Source organism: Lonchura striata, chromosome Z (genome assembly GCF_050655825.1).
Source record: "Lonchura striata isolate lonStrDom1 chromosome Z, ASM5065582v1, whole genome shotgun sequence".
Taxonomy (NCBI): domain Eukaryota; kingdom Metazoa; phylum Chordata; class Aves; order Passeriformes; family Estrildidae; genus Lonchura; species Lonchura striata.
This window is the reverse complement of record NC_140740.1, coordinates 7,179,511-7,204,526: the sequence shown is the minus strand read 5'-3', so window position 1 is coordinate 7,204,526 and position 25,016 is coordinate 7,179,511. Positions and strand designations below refer to the sequence as shown.

General features: G+C 38.3%; 1 protein-coding gene across 2 annotated transcripts in view; it reads left to right on the top strand.

The window, feature by feature from the left end:
- Nucleotides 1–25,016, top strand: part of WDR36 (WD repeat domain 36) — a 32,951-nt gene that overhangs the window by 754 nt on the left and 7,181 nt on the right. Inside the window, exons 1-21 of one of the 2 annotated variants that reach the window (XM_021524786.3) lie at nucleotides 107–295; nucleotides 1,519–1,546; nucleotides 5,050–5,150; nucleotides 5,623–5,740; nucleotides 6,633–6,765; nucleotides 7,654–7,708; nucleotides 8,264–8,396; nucleotides 9,307–9,482; nucleotides 9,978–10,098; nucleotides 11,480–11,545; nucleotides 12,490–12,573; nucleotides 13,386–13,540; nucleotides 14,629–14,743; nucleotides 15,966–16,131; nucleotides 16,409–16,517; nucleotides 17,195–17,274; nucleotides 20,908–21,015; nucleotides 22,399–22,496; nucleotides 23,627–23,769; nucleotides 24,117–24,233; nucleotides 24,463–24,544. In XM_021524786.3, coding sequence (XP_021380461.1) covers nucleotides 149–295; nucleotides 1,519–1,546; nucleotides 5,050–5,150; nucleotides 5,623–5,740; nucleotides 6,633–6,765; nucleotides 7,654–7,708; nucleotides 8,264–8,396; nucleotides 9,307–9,482; nucleotides 9,978–10,098; nucleotides 11,480–11,545; nucleotides 12,490–12,573; nucleotides 13,386–13,540; nucleotides 14,629–14,743; nucleotides 15,966–16,131; nucleotides 16,409–16,517; nucleotides 17,195–17,274; nucleotides 20,908–21,015; nucleotides 22,399–22,496; nucleotides 23,627–23,769; nucleotides 24,117–24,233; nucleotides 24,463–24,544 — 2,335 coding nt within the window. In that variant the 5' untranslated portion in view covers nucleotides 107–148. Of the gene's footprint in view, nucleotides 1–106; nucleotides 296–1,518; nucleotides 1,547–5,049; nucleotides 5,151–5,622; nucleotides 5,741–6,632; nucleotides 6,766–7,653; nucleotides 7,709–8,263; nucleotides 8,397–9,306; nucleotides 9,483–9,977; nucleotides 10,099–11,479; nucleotides 11,546–12,489; nucleotides 12,574–13,385; nucleotides 13,541–14,628; nucleotides 14,744–15,965; nucleotides 16,132–16,408; nucleotides 16,518–17,194; nucleotides 17,275–20,907; nucleotides 21,016–22,398; nucleotides 22,497–23,626; nucleotides 23,770–24,116; nucleotides 24,234–24,462; nucleotides 24,545–25,016 lie in introns of those variants that run through there. The other variant, XM_085566122.1, reaches the window with a different exon arrangement.

Sequence of the window (25,016 nt, the reverse complement as noted above, 5' to 3'; positions counted from 1 at the left end):
GCGCGGGGCGGGGCGGAGCAGCGCGGGGCCGGGCGGAGCAGCGCGGGGCCGGGCGGAGCAGCGCGGGGCCGGGCGGAGCCGCGCACGGCGGAAGCGGGCGGGCGCTTCCTGCGGGAGGGCGGCCGCGGCCGCGGCCACGTGCGGAGCGATGGCGCGGGAGGGCGCGGGGCTCTTCGCCGCGTTCCGGGTGCTCGGCCGCTTCAGCGGGCACGTCCCGCACGTCCTGCGCTATCACGGCCGCCACCGCGAGTTCTACCTGGCCGCCGCCGTCGGGCGCAGCGTCCACACCTACAATGTGAGTACGCGGCCGCCCGGTCCCCGCTCGCTTTTCCTGGCCTCCTTCCCGCTCGCACCGGCCGTGGGGAGGCCGGGGCCGTGCAGGGAGATCCGCCTCTTCCTCCCTTCCTTCTCCGCCCTCGCCGTCCTGATGCGGAGCGTGTGCGGGGCTGCGGTGCCCCGGAGCCGCTCCTCTGCAGCCGGCGGTGACCGGGAGGGAGGAAGGGAAAGAGGGATGCTGCCGGCTGAACAAGCCGGGAATGAGCTTGTTCAGCCATGTGAGCAGCGCTAGCCGATACGGCACAACCCATCCGCCGGGAGCGCCCAGGCACTGAAGCTTTTCCTTCATCACAAGATCAGTTAAAGCTCACCCGCTCTGGTTTAGCGTTTGAGGGGCGGAGGGCAGTCAGATCCTATTAGAACTCCTGTATGAAAACGGGTGAGCATAGCTGAGTTCTGCAAGATGAAAGCCTGTGATACGGATCGGTTTTTGCAGTGTGGAGTCATAAACCCCTTAAGGTTGGGAAGGACCGCTGGAGATCACCCAGACCAATTCCTCTGCCAAGCCAGGGTCACCTAGGGCAGGCTACAGAGGAACGTTTCTAGGTGGGTTTGGAATGCCTCAAAAGAGGGAAACTCCATGACTTCCCTGGGCTCAGTCAAAGCATTTTCACTGTACAGGAAACATTGAGCTGGGTACAGTGAACACCAGAGTGTTCATCATGGACATCAGGGATCTTCCTGTGCTTCTGTGGTGCCTTTTAGCGTTCACTCTGACAGTTTTCTTCACAGCCTTTGAAGCAGAGTAGTGATCATCACTGGGCAGAGATGCTTAGATGCTTGCAACTAAAGCAGAATCTCTGGGAACAGAGATAAAATTAGACTAAGCGGTGGTTGTAGTGAAAATAAGGTAGAAGCAGAGATTGTGGGGAAACAAAGTTACCAAGCTCCTCAGGGTGTCTTAACATGTCTTTGGTTTCCTGTGAATTAGGGTAAAATACATCAGGAAGCACAGCTTACTATTGGTGGTCTTTTGGCAAATGCATTGTCCCATTCCTTTTGACCTACTGTCTGTATGTTTTTCAGTAGACAGTGTTCTAAACTGGAATGAATAATCTTCCTGGTTTGTGAAGTATCAAATTCATTCTCTGATCTAGGTTAATTCCTAGAGTTTTTAATTTGTTTATACCTAATTTGTTGCAACCATTCATTAAAAATGTATTTTTTCCATTTTCATTGCAGCTGAAGAAACTTGGTATTGTTGCTGTGAGTAAGTACTCATAAATTGTTCATTCCTCTTATTTTGTGGGTGTTTTTATTAAACATGTCCAACATCTACACTTCATTTTCAACTAAAAAACAAGAAAATAAATTATGTTTACTAATACTTACACTTAATATATTAAAAGGATCTCAGAAATCTAAAATACCAGTTTGGAAATAAGACTGCTGTTGAAACTGAAATGTAGTTTTATTAGAAAACTAAATTAAAACTAAATATTTTGTACCTTCCGTCCTTACCATCTTGTTCTTCCAAAAACCACCTCTAAGCCATAAGGATTGCACAGAGAATAAAGCTCAATTATTAATTTATTGAATTAATTTCAGATCCCTTTTTTGTTGTTTTTGTGATTATTAGAAGACTGTTATAGGAGGAAAATAACTACATTAAGAAAATAAATGTGGATGCCTTCAGGGAGTGTTAACAGTTGATTGTACTGTGCGTACAAAGGATGTGAATTCATGGCTTGACATTCACTTGGCCTTTGGTGGCAGAGAGCTCTGGCTGTCAGCAGCAGGGCCTACGTTCTTCAAGACCATCCCCAGTAGCCAGGGTGTGAAGCACTGCTAGGATAAGCTTGCAGAGGATGCTGTTTTTGGAGGAGTGTTGGAACTCAAAATGTCTCTCAGACATTTTTAGAGGTTCCAGGCCTTGGTCAGAAGCATTTTAGACCCTGACAGGCGGCTGGAAACAACTGTGATTTTGAGTTTGAGCCATGGAATGAGTTACAAACTTTGGAGGTGGAACAAGCAATCACAAAATATTAGATAGTATAGTAAAAGTAGTTACAAAACAGAGGGGAAATTTTTTTAGTATTGTACAGGGGGGTTTTAACACTTCTACCGGGGGGTTTTTACTTTGTACATGGGGGTCAGAAGTTCTAAGATGGAGGAAAGTGGGCTGACCCTGTTCTTCCTCCTTCTTCATCCTTGCCTCCATGTTCTTGGTGATTTTGGCACTCACAGATTGGTTTAGAGTAGAAAAGCACTTGGTAATATAGGTAGTAGGTATTGGGGGAAAACTATAAACATGTACTACTTAATATATAATATAAAAGATAGCAGCAGCCCTGGGTGGGGAGAGAGAAGAAGAAGAGAGCAGACAGAGAGGATGTCAGGGTGTGTGTGTGCCTCTGCCTGGGCCACTGACCAAGCAGCCGCAGCCCGAGAAGACAATCTTTTAGATAACCAACAATAAACTGCCTTGAGACCGAACAGCAAGAGCCTGCGCAGGTTTTCTGTGGAATGACGGGTTGGAGGAGAAATTTCACCACCACATGAGACCCCAGAGCAAGGCTGGGGTTCTCACAGAGGAGTAATGGCAAAGTTTCAGTTCAGGGAGCTTGCAGCAAAACACGAAGCCTGGGCTAACAGGAGCCTTGCCAAGTCTGGCGAGGACAAGTGCAGAATCCTGCTGCACCTGGGACAGGGCAAGCTGGGAACTGACTCCTCGTGGCATCCTGCTGGGGAGAAGCTGGGCTGTGCTGGTGCCAGGCTGAATGTTGACCAAAAACATGGTAACTGTGAGTAAGGCAGGCTGTGTATTGGGCTTCCATCCAGCAGATTGGGCAAAACTGTTCTCCCCCTGCACTTCATGCTGGTGGGGCCATGCCTGGACTGCAGCACCCTGTTAGTGTGGTTCTGTCCCTTCCACAGCTCCTCTTTCTCCTGCAGGAGGCATGCTGAGGAGCAGGAGAGTGCTGGGGCCTGCAGCCAGCAGTATGGAAAGAGACATTGGAGGAAGTGGATCTGCTTAGTGCTAAGAAGGGCAAGATTCAGAGTGGCCCAGAGGGTGTCTGAAGGGCAGTAGGATGGTCGGGCTGGTTTGTGCTGATGGTGGTAGTGGTAGACAGCAGCAAGGGGCAACTCCCACAGATTGCAGCCGGAGAGGGTCACAGTGGGGAGCAGAAAAATGTCCTGAGGGGGTAACTGTGGTACAGTGTAGACCTTGAGGAGAACTCATTCTTCAGAAGTGTTCAAGGCTCAACTGGGCACAGCTGCAGCTAACCCAGTCTAGTACTGGTGATAAACTTTGTGATGATCTGGTGGCATGTTGAACCAGTTGATTTCCAAAGGTCCCTTTCACTTGAGACTTACACGATTCAGAGGGATGCACTCCGTCTTGAAAAGTAGGGGCTTTACTTCTGTTTACTTTTGTTCTGTAAAAACAAAAACTTTACATGTCATATATAAAGTATTTTCTGTTAATAGAACATCTGTAAATTTGAGAATGAATGTCACACAATCAGGACCAGATTTAGATTATTAGCTATGCATTTTTAAAGCGGTAAACATTAATTTTGTTTTCATCTTGCAAAAGCACAAAAGCATTGCATATTCTGTTCTACAGTAGGCTGCATCTTCTTACATTTGTAATAATCTAAGCTTTTTGAGAAATTGAGGTGTTTACATACAAAACTGTGATCGAAAAATATGGATGCTATGCTTCTCTTTTTATGGTGCTGTTGATGCTTTGAACTTTTTAATTTGGGTCTGCCTAAAACTGTCTTAGCCTAAGCAGCTTTACATACAGCTCCTGTGGAGTACCAGATGTCTGTAACCTGGTTGTAAGCCTAAGTCACTTCAGAGGTGCTGTGGGAAGATATGTTCAAACTAATGAAACCTCACGGAGTGCAACCTTCTTTTATGTTCGTATTTTAGTTCTTCCTTGTGAAGCTGTGCTGCAGTACAGTAGGGAGTGCAGTTTTCTTCATGCCTGTTAACAAGTCACAGTACAAAACACCTTTGTGGGCAAGGCTGCTGTGTGACCATGCTAGTTTGTATCATAGGTGTGCTCCCAGTGATTTTTGACCTGGTGTTTCTCTGCAGAAGTGTAAAGTGCTTTGAGAATTTACATTTTTATATTTCCTTGGATTGAGAGTATTATTCCCTGTAGTATTTTTTTTTTTAATTTTTCTACTATCTGGGACCACATCAGCAATTTCTCAGTGTGGTCTGGAATTTGATTCTTTTACCTTTTGGGCTAGTCAAGTAACTGTCCCGATATTAGATACTCTTTCTGACCCAATTATGAGGTAGGGAATGAGATGTATTCTTAGAGCATTAAATTCTCAGTGTGATCAAGAGATAGGTGCAGGAGTGGGTCACTAACTCCCGGGCCTGCAGAATAATTTAACCTAATAAGCATTGCTAATGCTGAGACTTTGATTTATTATCTGTGTTTTCAGCCCTCACAAAGCTAGCTTGTACCTTTCCTTATAGAGATAGTTCACTAATATATTATTAAGTGTTTTTCAAAAGAACCACCTTATGTTCTACCAATCTTATGTTACTTATGGTGTTGTTACTGGTGTAATGTTTTGTAGTAATATTTGCGTTCTTCTGAAATGTGCGCATTTCTTTAAAATTCAACATGATGTTTGAACAGAAGTCTTTCTTTGTGGGTCACCATGCCAAAGAAATACACTGTCAAGCTTTCTCTCTTGCTAGGAACCTGAAACTCATTTAACTTTACTTTTGTTTGATCAACAGGTAACACTTTGCCACAAGACATCACATGTTTGGCAGCAGATCGCATGCTGATATTTGCTTCATATGACAACATTCTCCATGCTCTTGCAAGGAACAAAGAGGTTTCTATTAACTTACTTATTACTCAGTAGTACAAAACAGTTGTGTAGTGTCTGTGGTATCAAGGAAGTTAATTTTCTATGAATGCCTATTTCTGTAGTGATGTGGTACCTTCAGTTTTAGGGAAACAAGCTGTAAAATGAGGAGTAAAAAGCTTAAACTGGAAGAATGTAAAAGCAAATTCTATCATGCTGAACTGGGTTTTGCATATTAATTAGAATAATTAAGTAGCTGTGTAAAAATTTTAAAAAATCATTTAAATAAATAAATAATTTAAAATACTTAGGTAGCATACTTTTTGCAAACATTTTTAAATATCAGATATAATTATCTCTTGCATTTCAAGTTGTGTGGCCTTTCCATGAATTTTATTTGAATTTGCTGCTGACCTCTGTTAGGTGTCCTCAGGTATTATGTTAATGTGATATTCTGCCTTAACAGTTTATTAGAAGCATTTCTATTTTGAAATTATAGGTGGTTCATACCTATGAAGGCCACAAGGCAAAGATACACCTTCTACAGCCTTTTGGTGATCATGTAATCTCTGTGGATGTTGATAATGTTCTTATTGTTTGGAACATACAGTCAGAAGGTGAGAGATTTTATTTTTGGTGCTGCTCTATAGGATAGCACTATTAGACATTCAGTAATTTAAGAAAAGGGTTTTTTGTTAAATGCACATATTCAGAAGTGGTTTATTATTGAAAAAGAAAATTCTTAAATTATCGTGCTACTTGGTGATCTGAAGTCCTAATCCTGCAGTAATGTTTCATTATGGATACTGTAGCATGTGCAGAGGCCCAGTAAGATTCTGTGTAGGTGTAAAAGAGAGAATGATTATATGAAAATTACATTTTAGTGTTCCATTTCCTTGTAAAGGCTGTGATAGAGCAGCTTTGGCATTATTTCTGATTCTTGTAATTCCTTGATATCTACCAGACTGGGTATGATTAAATTTTAATGAATTATCTTTTTGCTTGTGTCAGCATCTTCTCATGCCATTGTCAAGTACTTTGTGAAATTGTACTTCAGTGCCCCAAATATTTTTCTTTAGAGAGCATTCATTGGTGTGACCAGTGTTATTCTCTGTGTGCTGGTTGTCAAAAGTGTCTGTAACCAGGCTTTAGAGATTTGGAGTTGCTATTGCAAACAAAAGGCATGCTGATCAGATGAGCTGTTTTGCTCAGGCAGAAGAAGGAATCCCTCAGAAGGATATAAATCAGATAAAGATATGGTATTGCATGTGTTGTTGTACTGGATAGACTCACAGGGAAAAGATACACCTTCAAGCCAACAGATTTTTACATTATAAAGAACTTTAGCCTCTTCTGTTACACATTAGCTAATCCTTTAATGTAAGAATAAACAGTTGCAGGATTTGAAGAGTTAAAGCTCTATCCTGCTTTTTACATTTTCAAAGGTATGGCAAGCCTGCAGATTTGTAGGGGTAGCTACACTAACACTTTTTCTTGCTGTTTTTGCAGAAGAATATCTTCAGATAGATTTTGATAAAGCCACATTTGCAGTTTCTGCACTTCTTCATCCCAGCACCTATCTGAATAAAATTCTCCTTGGTAGTGAACAAGGAACCTTGCAGCTTTGGAATATAAGATCCAAGTAAGATTCTTGTTACTTTGGCTGTGCTTCAAGTAGTTTGATAGGCAACAAATGATACTGTTAAGTATGGAATCTTTTCCTGAGTATTGGCATGGGTTTTCAGTTGATATATTTCCAGGAACAAGGAATGCTGCTGCTTCCTGAATGCTGATGCCTTTCAGGTTGCATGTTGCAAGAGTAATCTCCTTGCAAAATGTCAGGGGTTGTTCAGGATTTTTTTTATTTTTTTTTTAATTTCTTGGAATCACATAGCTTTCACATGAAAGCTATTGAAATAATAGTGAAAACATGTTCAGGCTTCCTGCCTCCCATATTCCAAGCTTGACTTTTTTGGTTGTTGTGGGTCCAAGGAATTGCTGGCAGGTAGAGTGGAGGTAATTACTAGCATTTGAGCCTTAGACTCAGGTAAGAGATGCATAGACATGCAGTTGTCTCTGAGCATGTCCCAGTAGATCATCATGCATCATGTCAGTATTTCATTCCTACCATGAGCAGCTGCTTTTCTAGATCATGAAAGTTACAGGTACAGTGAGCTTCACTGCATGTTAATGTTCATACTGCAAATACATGTTAAGTCAGTGTGTCATTCTCCTAACTCAGCTTGCCATGGTGTCATAGATGTTTCTTTTGTTTAATTTGTTCATGGCATGTAGTTATGTCACTGTTGTGGTATTAGTACACAACACTGCTTTTTCAATAAAATTTAGCCATAAGTTTTATTTTTAACCTTGCTTCTTAGTATCACTGGGGTTTTTCTGCCTTTTATATTACTTGTAAGAACAGAAAGCTGATGTACTTTCCTGTATGAGTACATATAAAGCGACCATTGTGTCATGGAAAATCCCCAAGGGTTAACTGATTTATGAGTTTTTTATGTTTGTTTTACAGCAAACTCCTTTACTCATTTCCAGGATGGGGCTTAGCAGTCACAACTCTTGAACAAGTTAGTATTTTTTTGTTATCTTTTATTTTCGTAATGTAGCTTGTCAAGAACAGCAGTTAAAACACTGTTTAAAATGACATCAGTAAAGATGACATGCATTCTCCCAGGTAATTGTGGTGAGCCTGTCTTGACTGAAGGTTCCTGCTCTTCCTCTTTTCCTAGTTCTGTTGCATTTAGCATCTAACCTGTTTTGTTTTCATCACATCCATAGTCTTCACTGAATGATGTCATGAAGTCACAGAATTTTCATGATGCATGAGTATCATGAAGACTTGTAGTTTTTTGCCAAATTTGTTTTACTTCAGACTTTACTTTGATAAAATGTAGATTTTCTTGATTCAGTAAAAGATTTTTCTATCTAAAAGTAAGTTAAAACTTAGCCATAGCATTGATGACAGCTGTGAAAATGGTCAGCATTGTCTAGGGTAAAACTTGTGACTGTGGGGGAGTGTGGCAGGGTGTATGATGGTCTTCCAGAGCTGCTAGACACTGAAAGTGATCTGTTTTCCAAAGGATTTCCAACTTCTGCAAACAGAATTTTTTCATTTCTTGCAGGCTCCAGCAGTGGATGTTGTTGCTGTTGGCCTTGTATCTGGTCATATCATTGTACATAATATTAAGTTTGATGAAACTCTGATGAAATTTCAACAGGACTGGGGTCCCATCACAGCAATATCGTTTCGTACTGGTAAGTCCTAGTGTTTTTAGTAAAAACATTTATGAAAGCACTAACACTATTGAAATGGAGAACAGTTTGTGATAAAACATTTCAGAACCAAATTTGTGCTGACACTTTCAGTTTTCAAAGGCTGAAGGGTAATCTAGAAAAGGTAGTAATAAGCGAGATAATGTATTTTTGTCATGCTAGCTGTTTTATAGCATTTTCTTGTGTTGTTGCACAGAAAGTGGCATACAGTATACTAACACAGTACACACTTGTCAGAGGTATTGTAATCAGTACATCCTGCTTTAGTGTCCATACCTGCTGTTCAGCAGTGTCTTTCCCCTCCCAGACAACGTTAGAATGTTAGTAGTTGGGTGAATACTGAATGGTTGTTACAGGGAAATCTTAACTTGTATTCATAGCTTTTTCTTGTCTAACAAACATGTCCTAATTTTTAAAACTAGTTACTTTAGTGTTGATCCTGCCTACAGAGCTGTTGATACTGAATCTAATCTTTCATTTGAATAATCTTGTGAATCTTAACAGAATATAGATTGAGTGCAGATCATGTTGAGGAGGAATGCTACTGGAGAAAATGGTAGAAAGACTTGTGGGAAGTAGAAAAAGAGTCTTTTGTGTCAATATGAAACGTGTTTTCAAGAAAAATCTCTAGCTCTGATTGCTGGATTTAGAGAGTTTATTGTTCTATGATATATGAAAAAGTTGTAATTTTTTAATCAATGAATTTTTTTTCCTTTTCTGATAGACATCCTACAATATTTCTGTTAAAATCTCGATTATTTCTAGCATCAACTTGAGATTTTTTCCTTGTGGTTATAGACTTTTCTAGCATCAGTTTTAAGATGTGACAAGACAGTAGGTATGAGCTGAATGGCGATAAGGGAACCTTTTGAACTATTGTTTTTTTGAGCAGATGGACACCCAGTAATGGCAGCTGGTAGCCCAGTTGGACACATTGCTTTGTGGGATCTAGAAGAGAAGAAACTGATGTGTCAGATGCAAGACGCCCATTCCACAGCAATAGCTGGCATGACATTTGTCCCTGGAGAGCCACTCCTTATAACTAATGGTGCTGATAATGCTCTGCGGGTGAGTTACAATTGCTGCTGGTCTCTAAAACCAATGCAACAAAACTCAAATTGCTGGTCTCATTTGGACTGTAGTGAACTGTAAAGATTTGCTGTTTTGTTGTCATTGTTTCATTCACTGCTTTGTAGTACCCTTGAAGAACAAAGCTTTGGGTCCACTTTTCCGGAGCCACACTTTATATCCCAGTATTCTCTTAAATCTTGATCCATTTTGATAATGTTTTGGATCATAAGCAGTTGCTGTTGATAAAGTCCCTCATGCTGCATGTCCTCTGATGCCACTTAGGCTTTGGTGGAAGGGCAGAATGAATACCAGGAAACAAATAAGGCGATGGGATGGAAACTTCCAAAGTTTTAGTTAGGGTTAAGGCTGAAGGCCAGTGTGTGAAGCTGGCTGCACCAGCTCCCAGATAAACGTGTTCTACTGAGAAGAGGTGCAGTTATTGACAAGGCACTGTTTATCAGCCTGGCTTTTTGTGCTTATTTTGGGGTGCAGGTTTGGATTTTTGATGGGCCTGGTGGTACAGGTCGTGTATTGAGAAGCCGAATGGGACATAGTGCACCACCAACAAAAATCAGATATCATGGACAAAATGGAGAGCAAATTCTCAGTGCAGGTATGAATCGCCATTCTTCTTCAGTCTGATTTCTTGTTGTGATAAAGAAAATGTGCAGAGCTAAGTGTCTTTGTTTTACATGAGATTATATTTCAAGTGTTGTATGTTGTCATAAAACATAGTATGTAGCTAACATAAACAGTGTATTTTATTACTGTAACAAAGTGTTTGACTAGAATTTTCCTCCTTTAGTAGGAAACTAGTGTTTCCCTAGAGTAACATATCAGCAAGCTGAAGAGTACTTGAAAGCAGAAGTGCAAAGGAGCTGTTCTATAATCCATATTTACATATTTGAGTAATAAAAATGGTTTTGTTATCTTCTGAGCAAGTATTAGATGGTCAGAATGAAATCTGTAACAACTCGAAAAATTTGGTTGTGGCAGGGGAAAAATAAGCAACATAATGCATTTAGTACCTGATTTTTAGTAACTGCTTTTTACACTGGTTTGGTCAAGCTTTGTGGCTTTCATTGTCTTTGTAATATATTACAGCTTACATGTGTCTGTAATATGTATTTTCAAGGTTGCTTTTTACTGAGATACTAATCTAAAAGTGTAAAAAGTGCATAAGTGGCTACCCTTCCCTAGAAACTAGCATATTTGAAAAGACTTCTTAGGTGAGTGAAGTGCTAGAACAGACCATGTTTGACCCCAGACCCACTTAGGTGATGAGGTGATAGAGACTTGCCACTTAGTCTCTAATTACTCCTAGCTAATTAATTGTCTGTATGGGCTACTTTTGAAAACATTACACTATCTGTACTAAAATCTTCCTGATCATCCAACTAGTGACTCACATTCATGTAATGAGTTATTGTCTGTATTTCAGCTCACACCAGACAAACCACAGTCTCAATCAAGTGTTGTTTAACACATATTCACATTTGCTTTTGCAGTGGAGAGGGCACAAACAACGTTTACAATGAAAAGGGTCTTAGCCTTTGAGATCTGATGTATCTTCAGTGCTGAGAGACCTTGTACGCTTCTTTTTTTAACAGGGGTAAAACTTTGTGCAGCAGAAGTGGATTAGGGTTGCCTTTCATGGGCTACTGGTTTCCACAGAAGAGACATCCCCTCAAATTAACTTCATAAAATTTCATTAATGTCATGGACATTACAGAGTCAGAGGAATTGAAATGGAAAAGATGTCTGTGAAGAGCAGACATTCTGATAATGTATGAGGCAGAGTTGTAGGAATGGGGTGTAGGCCCTAGAAAATTAGGCGCTACTTAGAGTGTATCTGTATTTATTCTTGGGCCAGAATTTTTCATAAATACTTTATTACAGTATTTGAAATTGCTTATTCCTTACCTTTTACTTTTTTTGCTCAAATAGCAAAGTTGATTTTTGTCATTCACTGCCCTGTGCTAATACTTTCTTAGGTCAAGATGGAACACTGCGATCTTTTTCAACAGTGCATGAAAAGTTCAATAAAAGTTTAGGACGTGGTAAGTGTTTCAGTCAAAGTACAACCACTGGTGAAAAGAAGGCCCAAAAAGCATTTATGTAAACATTAGACAGGCCTTATTTTCACTTCAACTGTTCTATAAAACCTAATCACCTCAGTTATTCTGCAAACTCAGTCCTTCCTGCAGTAAGTGTACTCTCATATTTGATTATACTTTAAAAAAGAGATTTCTGATCCTGGCAGTGTATGTCACTTCACTGTGGGAAACACTGTGCATGACTTTTATATTAAAAATATTGAAAACAGTAGCTGACATTTCAGCATATGTAATTGCAACTTTTTACCCTGTTTCCATTCTGTTCAATTGACTAAATTATTAGCTAATTCATATATCTTGGCTTGAGTTCCTTTGATTCATTGTAGTGTTTGACTTAAACACATCTTGCACATCATGACATGGTTAAGGAACACTTTTATTTGGGAGAGCAAGGATCAGAAAGACTGAAACAATTCAGATACTTAGTTTTAAGTATCTGTCCATGTTGTTATATATGTATTTGGACCTGTTTGAAAAGATGCATAAAAATGAATTTGGGCATAAATTTGTAATTCAAGATTCTTCGGCTACTGAATGGTCTGGGTGCTAGTTATTGCTTTATGTAGTCATGTCTACGGGACCGTGTTTTTAGCTGTGATGGGGGAACCTTTGCCTCAGGATTTCAGCACAAGATCCTGGAACAAGTAGTTTGAGTAGTGAATTCACAGCTGTGAATATAAAAGGCTGGTGATTTGCTCAGCATTACATGAATTTTAACAGAAACTATAAGTGTTCTTAGCTCTACAAACCTGGGGAACAGGGATGTGTATATTTAAGCCAAATGTTTCTCCGTTTAAAAGGAGCTTTGCATTTTGTTAACAGTCCCTTTTAAACCATTATTCTCAGTTCTGACAATGAGACTGAGACCCTTCATGTCTATTTTTAAGGTTCGATTAATAAAAAGAAATCAAAAAAGAAAGGCCTTAAGCTGGATACGATGGCACTTCCACCAATTACAGCCTTTGCTTCAGGTGAGTGGTCTTTGACAGAGGTTGCAAACTAAACATGAATATATTATCTTCATGTATTAATGTCATTTTTAGCCCTAGAAACACTATTGTTTTGGAAGCACGTGCTGTATCTAGATGATTCTGTGGCCTTTCATGAGCTAGCGAGTGACAGTTAAAAATTGCATTTGACTTGGAAAACTGTTCCAATATCTCAAAAAGAGCATTTCATTTTTAAATATCATTACCTGGCTCTTGGCTTGAAAATCTCCTGCATGAGAACCAAAATCTACAGATGTACATATTATTCCAGGTGCAGAACCAGTGGCTAGGTGGAGGATGATCTTTGTCAGCTGAGGAAGTCTTAGTTAAACTTACAGTTGATTTTGAGTCCTCAGTACACTTATTTTAGTCATTTTTTTAAAGCTGAATTTCAGATAATCCATTCATTTGTAATTCAGTATGCAAATAATAAATCTAATTTCTTTAGGCAGATTTATTATTTTGCTTCATTAAAATGGTGCTTCTTTGAATTAATGACCTCTTCAGACTGGAAATCTCTTTTGTCAAAAGTGTAGCTATTTTCTCTTCTGAGGATGTTTTATTGTTTCCTATGTTGAAAAATCTGGATTTACAGTTTTTGTTATTCACATTTTATTTACATTACACATGTGCAACTGTTTGCCCAGTGTTATTTCTGAATGCTAGTCTTTTGAGTGTGCAACAAAAGCACAAAATATGAACTGTTCTGTCTAAAGGTACTTTAAAATATCAGGAGAGCTGAAGGTTGACTTTAGAATTACTGTTTCTACAGTAATTACTCTGTTACCTTGCAGAAGTGGCACATCAGAGTGACTGGGATGGTATTGTTGCCTGCCATCAGGGATATATAACCTGTACAACCTGGAACTACCAAAAAACCTCCATGGGAGCTCACAAACTGAGGCCAGAAGAATTTAGCAAACACAAACCTACTGACATATATGCAACAGTAAGTTTACTTAGGATAAGATTTCTTCAGATTCACACTATATGCTATTTTGATTCCTGTTGGTACAGAAATAATGCTTAGAATGAAAAAGCACTGTGTCCAGTGAGCTGGTTTGTAATGCTTATGGACTTATGGAAAGCTGTTCTTTTTCCCTAAACATTCAGGCTAGGTGCACTAACTTTTGGCTCAGAGAGGTGGTTGGTGTTTGTTCGCCTTGGTTATGTCACAGCAGTGTAGATTTGTCTGTATGCCTGTGCTGCTTAACTTACTCTGAGAATGCAGTTTGCTGAAGATTCTGGGCTTTTTGGCCATACAGAGAAGTGTATTTCCAAATCACAAGAAGGATATTGCCTCAGAAATCCTTTACAGCTTGAGCTGGATACAATGACATGGGGTCGAACACACAGTGATGGGGATACAGATGTTTGCTGAAGTTTACAAGCTTTTTAAAGCTGGTAGTTACTGTGGCACACCTTATTTGCTAAGGGTTCATGCAGCTCCTGTGTCTTGGTTTTTTGACATTATGCTTACTAATTAGGTGTTAGATAAATTGAATTGTAAATATTCAGTTTTCTTTTGACTACTGGATTCTTTGGACTGTATCTTTCCAAAGACATCTCACCATTGTTTCTTTGTTTCTTCCTATTTAAACTCTCTGTGACCTCACCCTAATTTGGGCTGGTATTAGTAACGTAGGCATTGAAAGAGACATGCAGTTGCCACTCTTACAGTTTGTCTTAGGGACTGAATTTGTGGCAATCTTTATTATTTAATTTACAGTGCTGATATTGCTACCTATGGCTTCTGATGAATCCCTAAGCTAGGATTTCATTATCTTTCACAACCATGCATTGCCATATTTATTGCATGTTGATTCTTTGTTCATTTTGAGAGCTTCTCCCTCTGCTTTCTTGAGATGTAATTTGTTTGTTCTGTGCAGGTTTCCTCAGAAAATGTTTTTGTGTTTTATATTCTCAATATGCTATATGTACCTTCTAACAACTTTTCTAATTGACAGACACCTAAAGAATGGTTCTTATAGTTGTTTTGTGTTGTTGATTGATTTTTTTCGTTTATTCCCTTGAAAGGCAGTTGACATTACCTCGTGTGGTAACTTTGCTGTAATTGGGATGTCAACTGGACGGGTAGATGTGTATAACATGCAGTCTGGCATTCACAGAGGCCGTTATGGCAAAGAAACGGGTAAGAGCTCCTAGGATTCCTAAATATTGGCACTTAACAGAACAACAGTCACCTTGTGTTCTGTCATCATGAAAATTCAGAGTTGAATGAAGATCATGAAGATTCTGAGTTGAATTTGGGATGCATTTCAGTTTTTCTAATTATGCTGCCCTGTCTTATCTTACAATCAGAAACCTGACTTGAGGGACAGGATCCTTGATAACTTTAATAGCTCTGATGTTAGCATATCCTTGGTTTTATTTAAAACAAAATTGTCAGTTACCACAATGATTAGCACTTAAATGAGATGCTGTGGCCTCCACTCTTTTTGAGATAGTCACATTTCCAGTATTTGACTTTTTGTTTTATAGGGTTCCGTCTCCTAGATAAATTTTCCCATCTGTTTCATGCTCCCTGCTTAGAAATGAAAAGAAAATTGAAGCCCTAAGCAAGTCCAGCTCTTTGCATATGATGTTATTTTTAATTACCCAACTGCAAACCCTGACATTTCCTCTTAGATTTGCATACATATATATTTCATGCATTTATATTTTATGCATATTTCATATACTCTCATACATGTTGTTTTGGCACTCATGATCTGAATTATTTTGTTGTAGAAACAGCAAAAGAGTCCTGCCGAGTCCTTAAGATTTACTAAATTTATAAAAGCCATCTAGCTCAGCAAACATGAACTGGTCTCTTTATAAAATCACTGGTTGATAGTGAGAAGAATTTTCCAATTTTGCTTATCAGCCAGTAGCCCTAGGTATAGATTAAGAGATAAAATTGATCCAAAACCAGAGGAGCTATGTCTTGTCTTTACACTGCAGTGTGAAGTAGCTTTGGAAAACTCCCAGACTTTGTGCCTGAAGTTGTAAATTTTGTCTGGAGTGGTAGGTCCTCTTGGAGGCATTCCTTAAATGATTCAAAAAGTCCCTCAAATCTCACAATCGCAAAAATTTCCCCAAACTGAAAGTAGAAATAGGAGCTAACACTCAGCTTCAATTGCACTTCTTACTTGTATTCTAGGTGTTTACTTGAAATAAATTTGGTTTCTGTAGAGATAAAAAAAAAACTTAAAATGCTGGAGCACCTTGTCAAGTGGCTTTCAGATTGTCATATGCTTGCTGATCATTCATTGTAGTCAGGCAAAGCTAAACAAAATAGTGTTTGGCATTTAGCTGATTTCTATGCTAAGTTTAAATTCTGAAATAGTACTCTATTTTTTCTTTATTTGCAGCACATGAAGGGGCTATTAGAGGGGTAGCAGTGGATGGATTGAACCAGCTGGTAATCACAGCTGGTAGTGAAGGATTAATTAAATTTTGGAAATTCAAAATGAAAGATTTGGTTTATTCCACTGAACTTCCTTCTTCTCCAAGTGGAATTCTGCTTCACAGAGACAGGTAAGAAAGTGAAATTATTTCATGTGTACATTGTTATGATGAACACACTTATATAGAATGGCAACCAGTATCTTAATTAGAATATATTAGAATTTATACTTCTAATGCTTGGAAATACAACTGACTAGTAGACAGAGGATGGCAGGACATTTTATTAGGCTGAGGGAATATAAGACTTGCTATTTTTAGGATAAAAGATACCTGGAGCAGTGGTAGGATGTTTTTATTTTTTGTCTCTTGAGTATTCCCTCTCATGTGTGTTGATTTTTTTTGGCAGTGGTATTCTTGGAATTGCCTTTGATGACTTCACTATTAGTGTTCTGGATATAGAAACCAGGAAGATTGTCAGGACATTCTCAGGACACCATGGACAGATTAATGATATGGTAATTGTTAACTCCTTTCCTGTAACAAGTGCCATACACAGATACCTAACATATTTTACAGATGGTGGATTTCTCTGCATGTATTAAATCATTTGGTGTTATGTTCACTCTGTGAACAGTAAAGCTGTAGTTCAGCTCCACAGCAGTTTTAGCCATATGGAAATGTAAAGTGATCAAATTGCCATCTATTTTTGAATGTCCTTTGTGATTTAAGTATAAATTTTAGCTATAACAACAAGCTGATTTGGGAATCAAACAAAACAAAGCACTCGGAATAATAAAACTGCGTTGAGGAGCAAAATTGTGCCAAAATCTCAGCTGTGTATATAAAAAAGATGAGCAAACTGAAAACATCTGAGATTATGCAGTACATTTTTTATAAATGCTACTAAAATAGTATTTACTTGACTTACTCAACTTTAGGCTTAGAAATAGGTTTCCAACATGAACATAAAAGTGAGGACTGAAGTGCTTTGAATAAGAGTGAGATACATCTTGTGTTTTATGTTTGAACCTATTCTTAAAAACCTTCTGGTTCTGTTCTTTCTTCACTTCCAGTAGTATTGTTGTCAGTTTTGGTTCATGGCCATACCATTTCACCAGGGTTTTATCTTGGCAAGGCCTCCTGTGGGGACTGGCTTACTGGTTGTGCCACTAAATTGACTATTTTATTTTAGACTTTCAGTCCTGATGGTCGTTGGCTGATAACTTCATCAATGGACTGTTCCATTAAGACTTGGGACCTTCCCTCTGGCTGGTGAGTCAATTTAAAAGCATACAGCAGAAGAAATAATCCCTTCTGATAAATGACAGAAAGCTTTCTGGCTTGATTATCTGTCACCGGATGTGACAGTCAAAAGTGCACATGATATAAAAACTCTGCCCACTATTTAAATTGTGTCCAGTGCTAGAAATGCATGTCTTTTTCTGAGTCTACAGAACAACACTGTGCTGAAGATCTGTTGATGCTGCCTGGAGTTTCCATGAGTGAGTGCATGAGTGTGAATTTGTTCTTTGTCTGGAAGCAGCACTGTAATCTAAAGGGCAAGAGATTGCTTAATGTGAATTGCACTGTGATATGCTGAAGTGTTCATAGGATCAAAGAGTGGTTGGAGTTGGAAGCAAAGATCTAGTCCAGCTGTCTTGATGAGGAAAGGAATTTTTCTTACTAGATCAGGTTACTCAGAGCCCCAGCTTGGCCTTGAACACCTCCAGGGCTGGGCCATGCACTACTTGTTTATGCAACCTGTTCCAGTGCCTCAACCACCCTCATCATAAGAAAATTCTGCCCTATATCTGATCTGAACCGATGGCCTTTCATGACCCTTGTTCTGTCACCACAGGCCCTGTTAAAAAGTCTCTCTGAGTCTTTCTTGTAAGCTGTCTTTAAGTATTGAAGGGCCACGAGGTCGTCTCCCCAGAGCCTTCTGTTCTCCTGGGTGGAGAACACCACAGCTCTCTCATTTTCCTCGTAGGAAATGTGTTCCAGACCTTGAGTCATTTTGCTGGAGCTGCTCTAACTTCATGTGTCTTGTGCTGGGGGCCCAAGAGTTGGATGCAGTACTCCAGTTGGTTTTGTAAAGAGAAGCCTGTTTTCACTTACATTAATTTTAACAACACAGCACAGCTTTGCATCAGTTATATTTTTCATTTGTTTGTACTTGCAACTGCCAAAAATACTCCCTTATGATCCATGATGAGTAGTCTTCTCCCAGAATAAAGTCTGGCTGAGAAGTAGGCAAGTACACACAAGAAGTTCAGGAGCCCAGGAAAAAAAAAAAATAAATACTGAGAAGTAACTTTGCGTTCTGCCAGTGCATTCTTTCAGCAGCACAGCGGATAGATTTGTGGTTTTTTTTTTAAATTTAAGGTAGTGCTGTGCAGTATGCAGATTTGGTTGAAATGAAACTGAAAGGTTTCATTTTGGTTGATTATTTTTGTTGACACAGTTTGGTAAATAATTTTGTATGCTGTAAAAGTTCTCATTTTACTGCCAGAAGTGCATTGCATCTTAAGAAAGAATTGAGAGCCACTAGTGTAAAATAGGACAGGATGGGTATTAACTGTCTTCTTTCCAGTCTAGATGGAAAGAAATTAGCACTCTGGTCTTCATCTTTTTTAACACTCTTTGCCTTGCAAACTAATATGCCTACAAAAAATTGCAGTGTTAACTAGTGTCAGTTTCTTCTGTTTTTCATTTCTTCAATAACATAATACTTTACAACAAGAATCTATTTATAATGTTTTTTAAATGTAGTCTGACAGTAGTTCTCTTTTACGTGTAAAAAAAATTAAATATTTTCTCTCCTGTCTCTGAAATTCGGGTCAAGCTGAAATCTAGGCAGATAAATTACAAATCCTGGTTTTAAATGTAATTACGTTAAATTATCCTTCCAGTATGTAAAAGGAAGGTTTTCCCTTAGGCAGAGGAGTGTATTGAAAAGGAGAACAGCTTTTTATAAAAGGCTTAATGCTTGCTTTACCTCTGTGGCTGATAAATACAGAAAACATCTCATGAACTGTGTGTTCCAAAGCCTCAGCTTTGATATTGTTCCTATAAAAAGATGGAGAATATGTTTCTAGAATCCAATATTACAAAAATTACCAACTGACTTTAATAAATTACTTTAATAACCCTAACACCTATTAACTGGACATTTGTTTTTACTTGAGAGTGATGCTTAACTGTCCATATGTAATGCATTGTAGGTTTTCCTAGTGCATGTTTTTAACAGAGGGCTTTTTTAAAACTGGGAAAAAATTATAACTTTGTGTAAAGAAAGTTGCAAGCAGGAGCCCAGGCATTATGCATATATTTCTTTCTGCTGTGCAGCTTGCATAGACAAATTGAGGAATCAGGGGTATGAGCTGACTGTTCATGGATGAGGCACTTGAGAGAAAATAGCATAGGAGACCTGTTAAATGTAAGCACAACATGGTACTTTCCATTGTCACAGTTTTGCAGTTACGCGGGAAGCATAAAGGTAAATGCCTTCAGCTCCAAAGCAGGATTAATTTCATTTTTTGAGTAAAAAATACAAGTGTGTCTTATTTCCTGTAGTAGATTGATCCCTCCTTCCCTCAAGCCTGTAGTTTTAATCATGATTTAAGTTCAGTAAGTAGAAAAACTTAATTTCTTGTTAAATTTGTTTTGGAGCTCTTTGTGGTTGATTTATTGAACAGAATTTCTCAGTTACAGGTAAGGATTTTCCCTAAATCCATAAAAAGATGGATTTGAAACTAAGAGAAAGTATCTAGGGTAAATTTTTCTCTCTATTGTGCACTGTGTGTACAAAATGTATCTGATATAAGTTTGGGATTTATGGGTTTAGTATTTATATATTTTATATTGAAAGCAATGAATGCTTTTTCTCTTACCTGAGATTTTCAGCATCTGTCTAAGGACATGCACAGGGTGTAAAATACTCCAGGGGAAAAAGGTTTTTATTTTTGACATGCTCTTTCAAACCATCACCGTAGTGCTCAGTAGCTAAGAAAATACACGCCCACAAGATTTTATGTTTTAAACTTCTGTGTTGCATCAATATTTTTTTCTGTGGTTAGTGAGCAGAACAGGGCTGTAGAGCTGTAAACAAGGACAAAGTATTCACACTCTTCGTTGTTCTTCTTGTTTCTCTTGGTGAACTAGTTGTAAAATTAAGCTTTAACTTAAAATTTGAAGTAACTGAAATTTGTATTTCAGCAAGAGACAAGCAATGCTGTCAACCTAAGCTTGAGTGGAAGTCTGCTAGAAAGTGCATCATGCAGAACTTAAATGTTTCATTGTTTAAATAGTTGCATAATAACATGTTTCTCTAATGTTATTATAGTTGTATTTTAACTTTGTTTTACATGGTATTTTTTCAATGTTCTGCAATCATGAAAAAAATTACAAAGGAATAAGGTTTATGAAGCTGAAGATATGGTAATGCCAAAAGTGTTGCAGATAATCAAACTTAACATTTGACAGTTAATATTTTACTTTAGAAACTAGTACATACTAGTATTAACCAGGTGCAGATGAAGTATGCTGAGAGCAGTAATTGTCAGTTTGGGCAAGTAGGGCTAAATGGAAATACAGAATTTATGGACAGTAAAAGGTCTGTGTTAGGCATAAGGAGTTGAATGCTTCATTGCATATTCTCCAGGGTGCAGATGTCTAAGGAGGTGCCAGCTTTATCTGATTTTAGAGCATTTTGTAGAGACAAGGGGTTTGTTGCACAGTGCTGTTCACTTGCTTTGTTTATATAATATATTTGGATTTTTCTACTACCCTGGTTTGTGTCCATACTGCTAATGGCCTGTTTGCATTCAGGTGTAATTCAAATGTGTGCAGATAAACAAGCTTTTCTTGTTGATAATTTCTTTGGTTTTTTTTTCTTCTCCATAGTCTCATAGATTGTTTTTTGGTCGACTCTGCAGCTGTGAGCCTTACTATGTCCCCTACAGGAGATTTTCTGGCTTCAGCACATGTGGATGATCTTGGAATTTATTTGTGGTGAGTATGTAATCTGTTTCTACTCAGAATTTAGGATGGGACAGAGTTCTTTTAATCACCTTTATTGCAAATTGAGAATTACCCTGTTAAATATCATCTCCAGTGTTTTGTGTTCTCTGGTTCTAATTAGGACAGGTGTTCTGTATTGCTCTGATTCCTAAGTAATGAAATTTCCACAGTTAAATTACTTATTCAGATATTTTAAATTATTTCCTTTTTCTAAATGTTTCTTACTCTTAAGAGTTCCTGTTATGCCATTCGTAGTTTTTCCTAGACTCCATTTCCCCTCTGCTTTGAAATGTCTTTGTTCAAATAGTGCTTCTTTCTGAAGTGCCTTTCCTGTCCTGTACTCTTGTCTAAGACTTCTGAGCAGCATATAAAAGTTGTGTTTATTTCTCTTTGTTAGTGATAAATGAGCACAGAAGTAAAATGTGATTTCATTCAGTTTCCTCCTTATACAGCTTTAAAACAAATGACTGTTCAGATCCAGTACTGAAGCAACACAGTTAAAATGGCTTGGGTCTTTTTCCCATTATTCCAGGTTATATATGTTGACTGTAGTTTTGTCTGAGGAATGTTGAGTTGTTAGGCCTTCCTGTGGTTAAGTAAAAGTGCTTCCTTGTGAATAACAGCTGTTTTTACAAACAGCTGTTTTAAAAACAGGTATTTTTACCGAGCCCTGGTTTGTATTGACAAAAGAAGCAACTTGCCAGAATTATTTTTGTGCATGTTTCAAACCTGAAGAAAGTTTGCTGAGAGTATTACCCTAAAATCCTATGAAAACAGGATGAATCATTTATATTTGCATAATGTGTTCAGCCTGGAGAAAGCTCAGGGGAGAGCTTAGAGCCCCTTCCAATGCCTAAGGGGGCTCCAGGAGAGCTGGGATGGGGCTTTGGGCAAAGGTCTGGAGTGAAGGAAAAGGGGGAATGGCTTCAAACTTAAGAAGACAGATTTAGATTATACATTGGAAAGAACTGCTTGATATTGAGGGTTGTGTAACACAGGTAAATACTCTTTTTGGCCATCAGGACCAGGACAATTAATGCCCCTCTCCTGGGTACTGGTGAAGTCCCACTTCAAATTCTGTGTTTAGTTCTGGGCCCCTCACTTCAAGAAGAACATTGAGGTCCTGCAGCCTGTTATTATTACGTTCTTGGCAATAGTGCTTGAACATAACATTTGTATTTCAGATGTTCAGGTGAGTCTATTGCCACACTTCATTTCCTGCTTTATCTGGTAGATGAGGAGAGCTAATCCTGAATAGAGTCTGGTGAATTGCCATGCTGCAGCAGAATTAGACTGTGCTGTAAGTTATGTCTGAAGTACTTGTTCCCATTCATCTGGAGATGGCTTTTAAAATGCCTGTCTTATTTTTTTCAGGTCAAACCGTTCTTTGTATTCACTTGTGTCATTAAGGCCCCTTCCTGCAGATTATGAACCATCTTTGGTGACACTCCCCAGCACCTGCCCCATGCAAGGTAATCCTCAGATGAAAGTGTTTTTTATTTTTCCTTTGCAGTTTGTTCCCCTGCCTGTATGCCACAGGTTCATTGTGATTTTCTTGCTGGCAAGAGAATTGGGTTCAGATGACCTGGTATGTGCCTGTGCCCAGTGAAAAAAAGGCCTTAAGTGGAATTTTTTGCTAAATTAATAGAAGTGATTTTGCATCAGAAGTCCTCTAGATGGGGATCACGTCTGCCCAAGTTTGGAGTGCCTACATTTGCATCTCCATTTGGAGAAGAAGCACACCTAGCTGTTGGCCACTAGAACATGCCTCATGGGGATGGCTGCTCTAGCAAGCACGTGCTTGCTCTACATACTTAAATAAGGGAGATAGGAATTCATCCCAGAACTTTGAATGTTTTTGTCCTGGTTCCATCTGAAAGCTTTAATCCACTTTGTGTCTTCAGGAAATGCAAAGTTCCTGTTTAGATGCTAAGGGCTCTTAATAGGTTACATTCCTTTGTTGTTTCAGGCTTGTCTATTAGATTCGTTGTTTTAGCCAAGTAATATTTTGCAAAAAGAAAGGAAAGTAGACATGTTTGGTCAAGACCACACGGGAAATAACGAGAAAACCTAATGACTGATATTATAACTTTTCTTATGGGATGTTGTGCTTTAATGTTGAGATTTTTTTCATTTTTATGTGCCACTTCAGTCGTACCTTTGAAGAGGTTGTAATGAGGTAGTGAATATTCCAAGTACAAGGATCTAAATGCAAGGATTTCACAGCTTTATAATGTCGAACTACAATTACTGTGTATATATTTATTCAGAAAGAGCAGCTGTAAAAATTTTGTTTTCTTTTATAAATTTATAAACTGATTTTATATAACTTCAATCAAAGTGGACAAATCTTATCAGTTATTAAAATCTGTTTATTAAATTCGACATCTTAGCTATACTCTTTTAAAATTATTTAATGTTTCATAAGGCTAATACAGATTGTTTCTGTAGCTTTTTAGCTCAATGTTATGTTAACAACTAGGTGTATAACTATTATGTATTTGTTATTCAAGAATTGTAAAAATATAAAAGTGTTTGGCTTGGTTTTTTAAAAAATTAATGTGGCGTATGAAGGGTCATAAAAGATATCTGTTTCTACAAGATGTGGATGTGTCAGGAGATGAAGAGCCATGTGATGAAATGATAGAATATGTCTCACCTGAGCAACTGGGAGAGCAGCTGGTGACCCTTTCCTTATTACCGGAATCAAGGTGGAAAAATCTTCTCAACCTTGATATTATCAAGGTACTGAAACTGTGCAAAAAATAGCATACATCCATATATTTGCCCTATTTCTGTGAAATGCATTACTTACTTATTCATGAAATCTGATCCTGCTTTTCAGATATTTTTCAAGCTTTTGCATTAGAAATCTATGTGGTGCTTTTCTCAGTCCCTGGGATTTGGGAAAGGGGCTGTTTTTCTGCTGAATAGTAACTTCATAATTAGTGGTAAAAGATTTTACTTGTGTATTTACTTTTCAGTTAGTCTTTAGAGTTTTCACAGTATTTTAAAAGCTAAACTCGTGACAAACAAAATATTCCCCTATGCTCTTACTATTATGATAATGATTTTAACTATCTAATTAACAGAAAAAAAATAAACCAAGAGAGCCACCAAAAGTTCCAAAGTCAGCACCTTTCTTCATCCCAACACTTCCTGGTCTTATACCCCGATACATTCCACCAGAGGAGGAAAATGATACCCAGGTAAAAACAAGAATCAATGTAATTGTGTTTATATAGTGTATTTTAAAAGAAATTTCAAGTGCTTTTTAATGTTGGGTTAAATCACTAGACTTTAAAGAACCAGTTTTAACTCACTGTATTATTGATTTATTTCTCAAAGTCTTATTCTCTCAGTAGAAAAATAATGTAATTGAGTTGTAAAAATGTGTTTGCATATTCATGGACACACTGCTGTGTTTTTGTGGTCTAGTCAAAGGTCGTAAACCTTGGGATACTGGCACAGAAATCTGATTTCTACATTCATCTTGAAGAAGCCCTGAGTACCAATGAATGTAAGTTAATGAAATATTTCACTAAAAACATTGATGCTGCTTTTATTTTATACATACGTGGTTTCTAATGTCAGAATTGTAACAGATGTGGAAAAAAAAATGCATATTACAGTATAAAAGGTAAATAAAATTATTTAATACAAAGATAGCCAGCTCAAAGATTCGTTGGTCCTGCAGCATGGAACCCAATTCTGGCTAAAACCCTTATGGAGAAAGAAGATTCGGTTCCTAAGATCATTAAGCTTTTTTGAAAACTGTGATGATATCACTCTGAAAAGGTGCTATGTGTTAGTGCTAGGGAAAGAAAGAAAAAAAGAAAGGGATTGATTTGGTAAGGAATACTCTGGTGATTCACTGAAACATGAAAAGCATAATGTGCCTAGCAAGTTCTCCTTTCAAGGGTTGCTTCACCAGGCAGTCAGTGAACTTAGAGTGTTACTTCATTGCCCTATAATTTAAAGCTTAGGAAGAA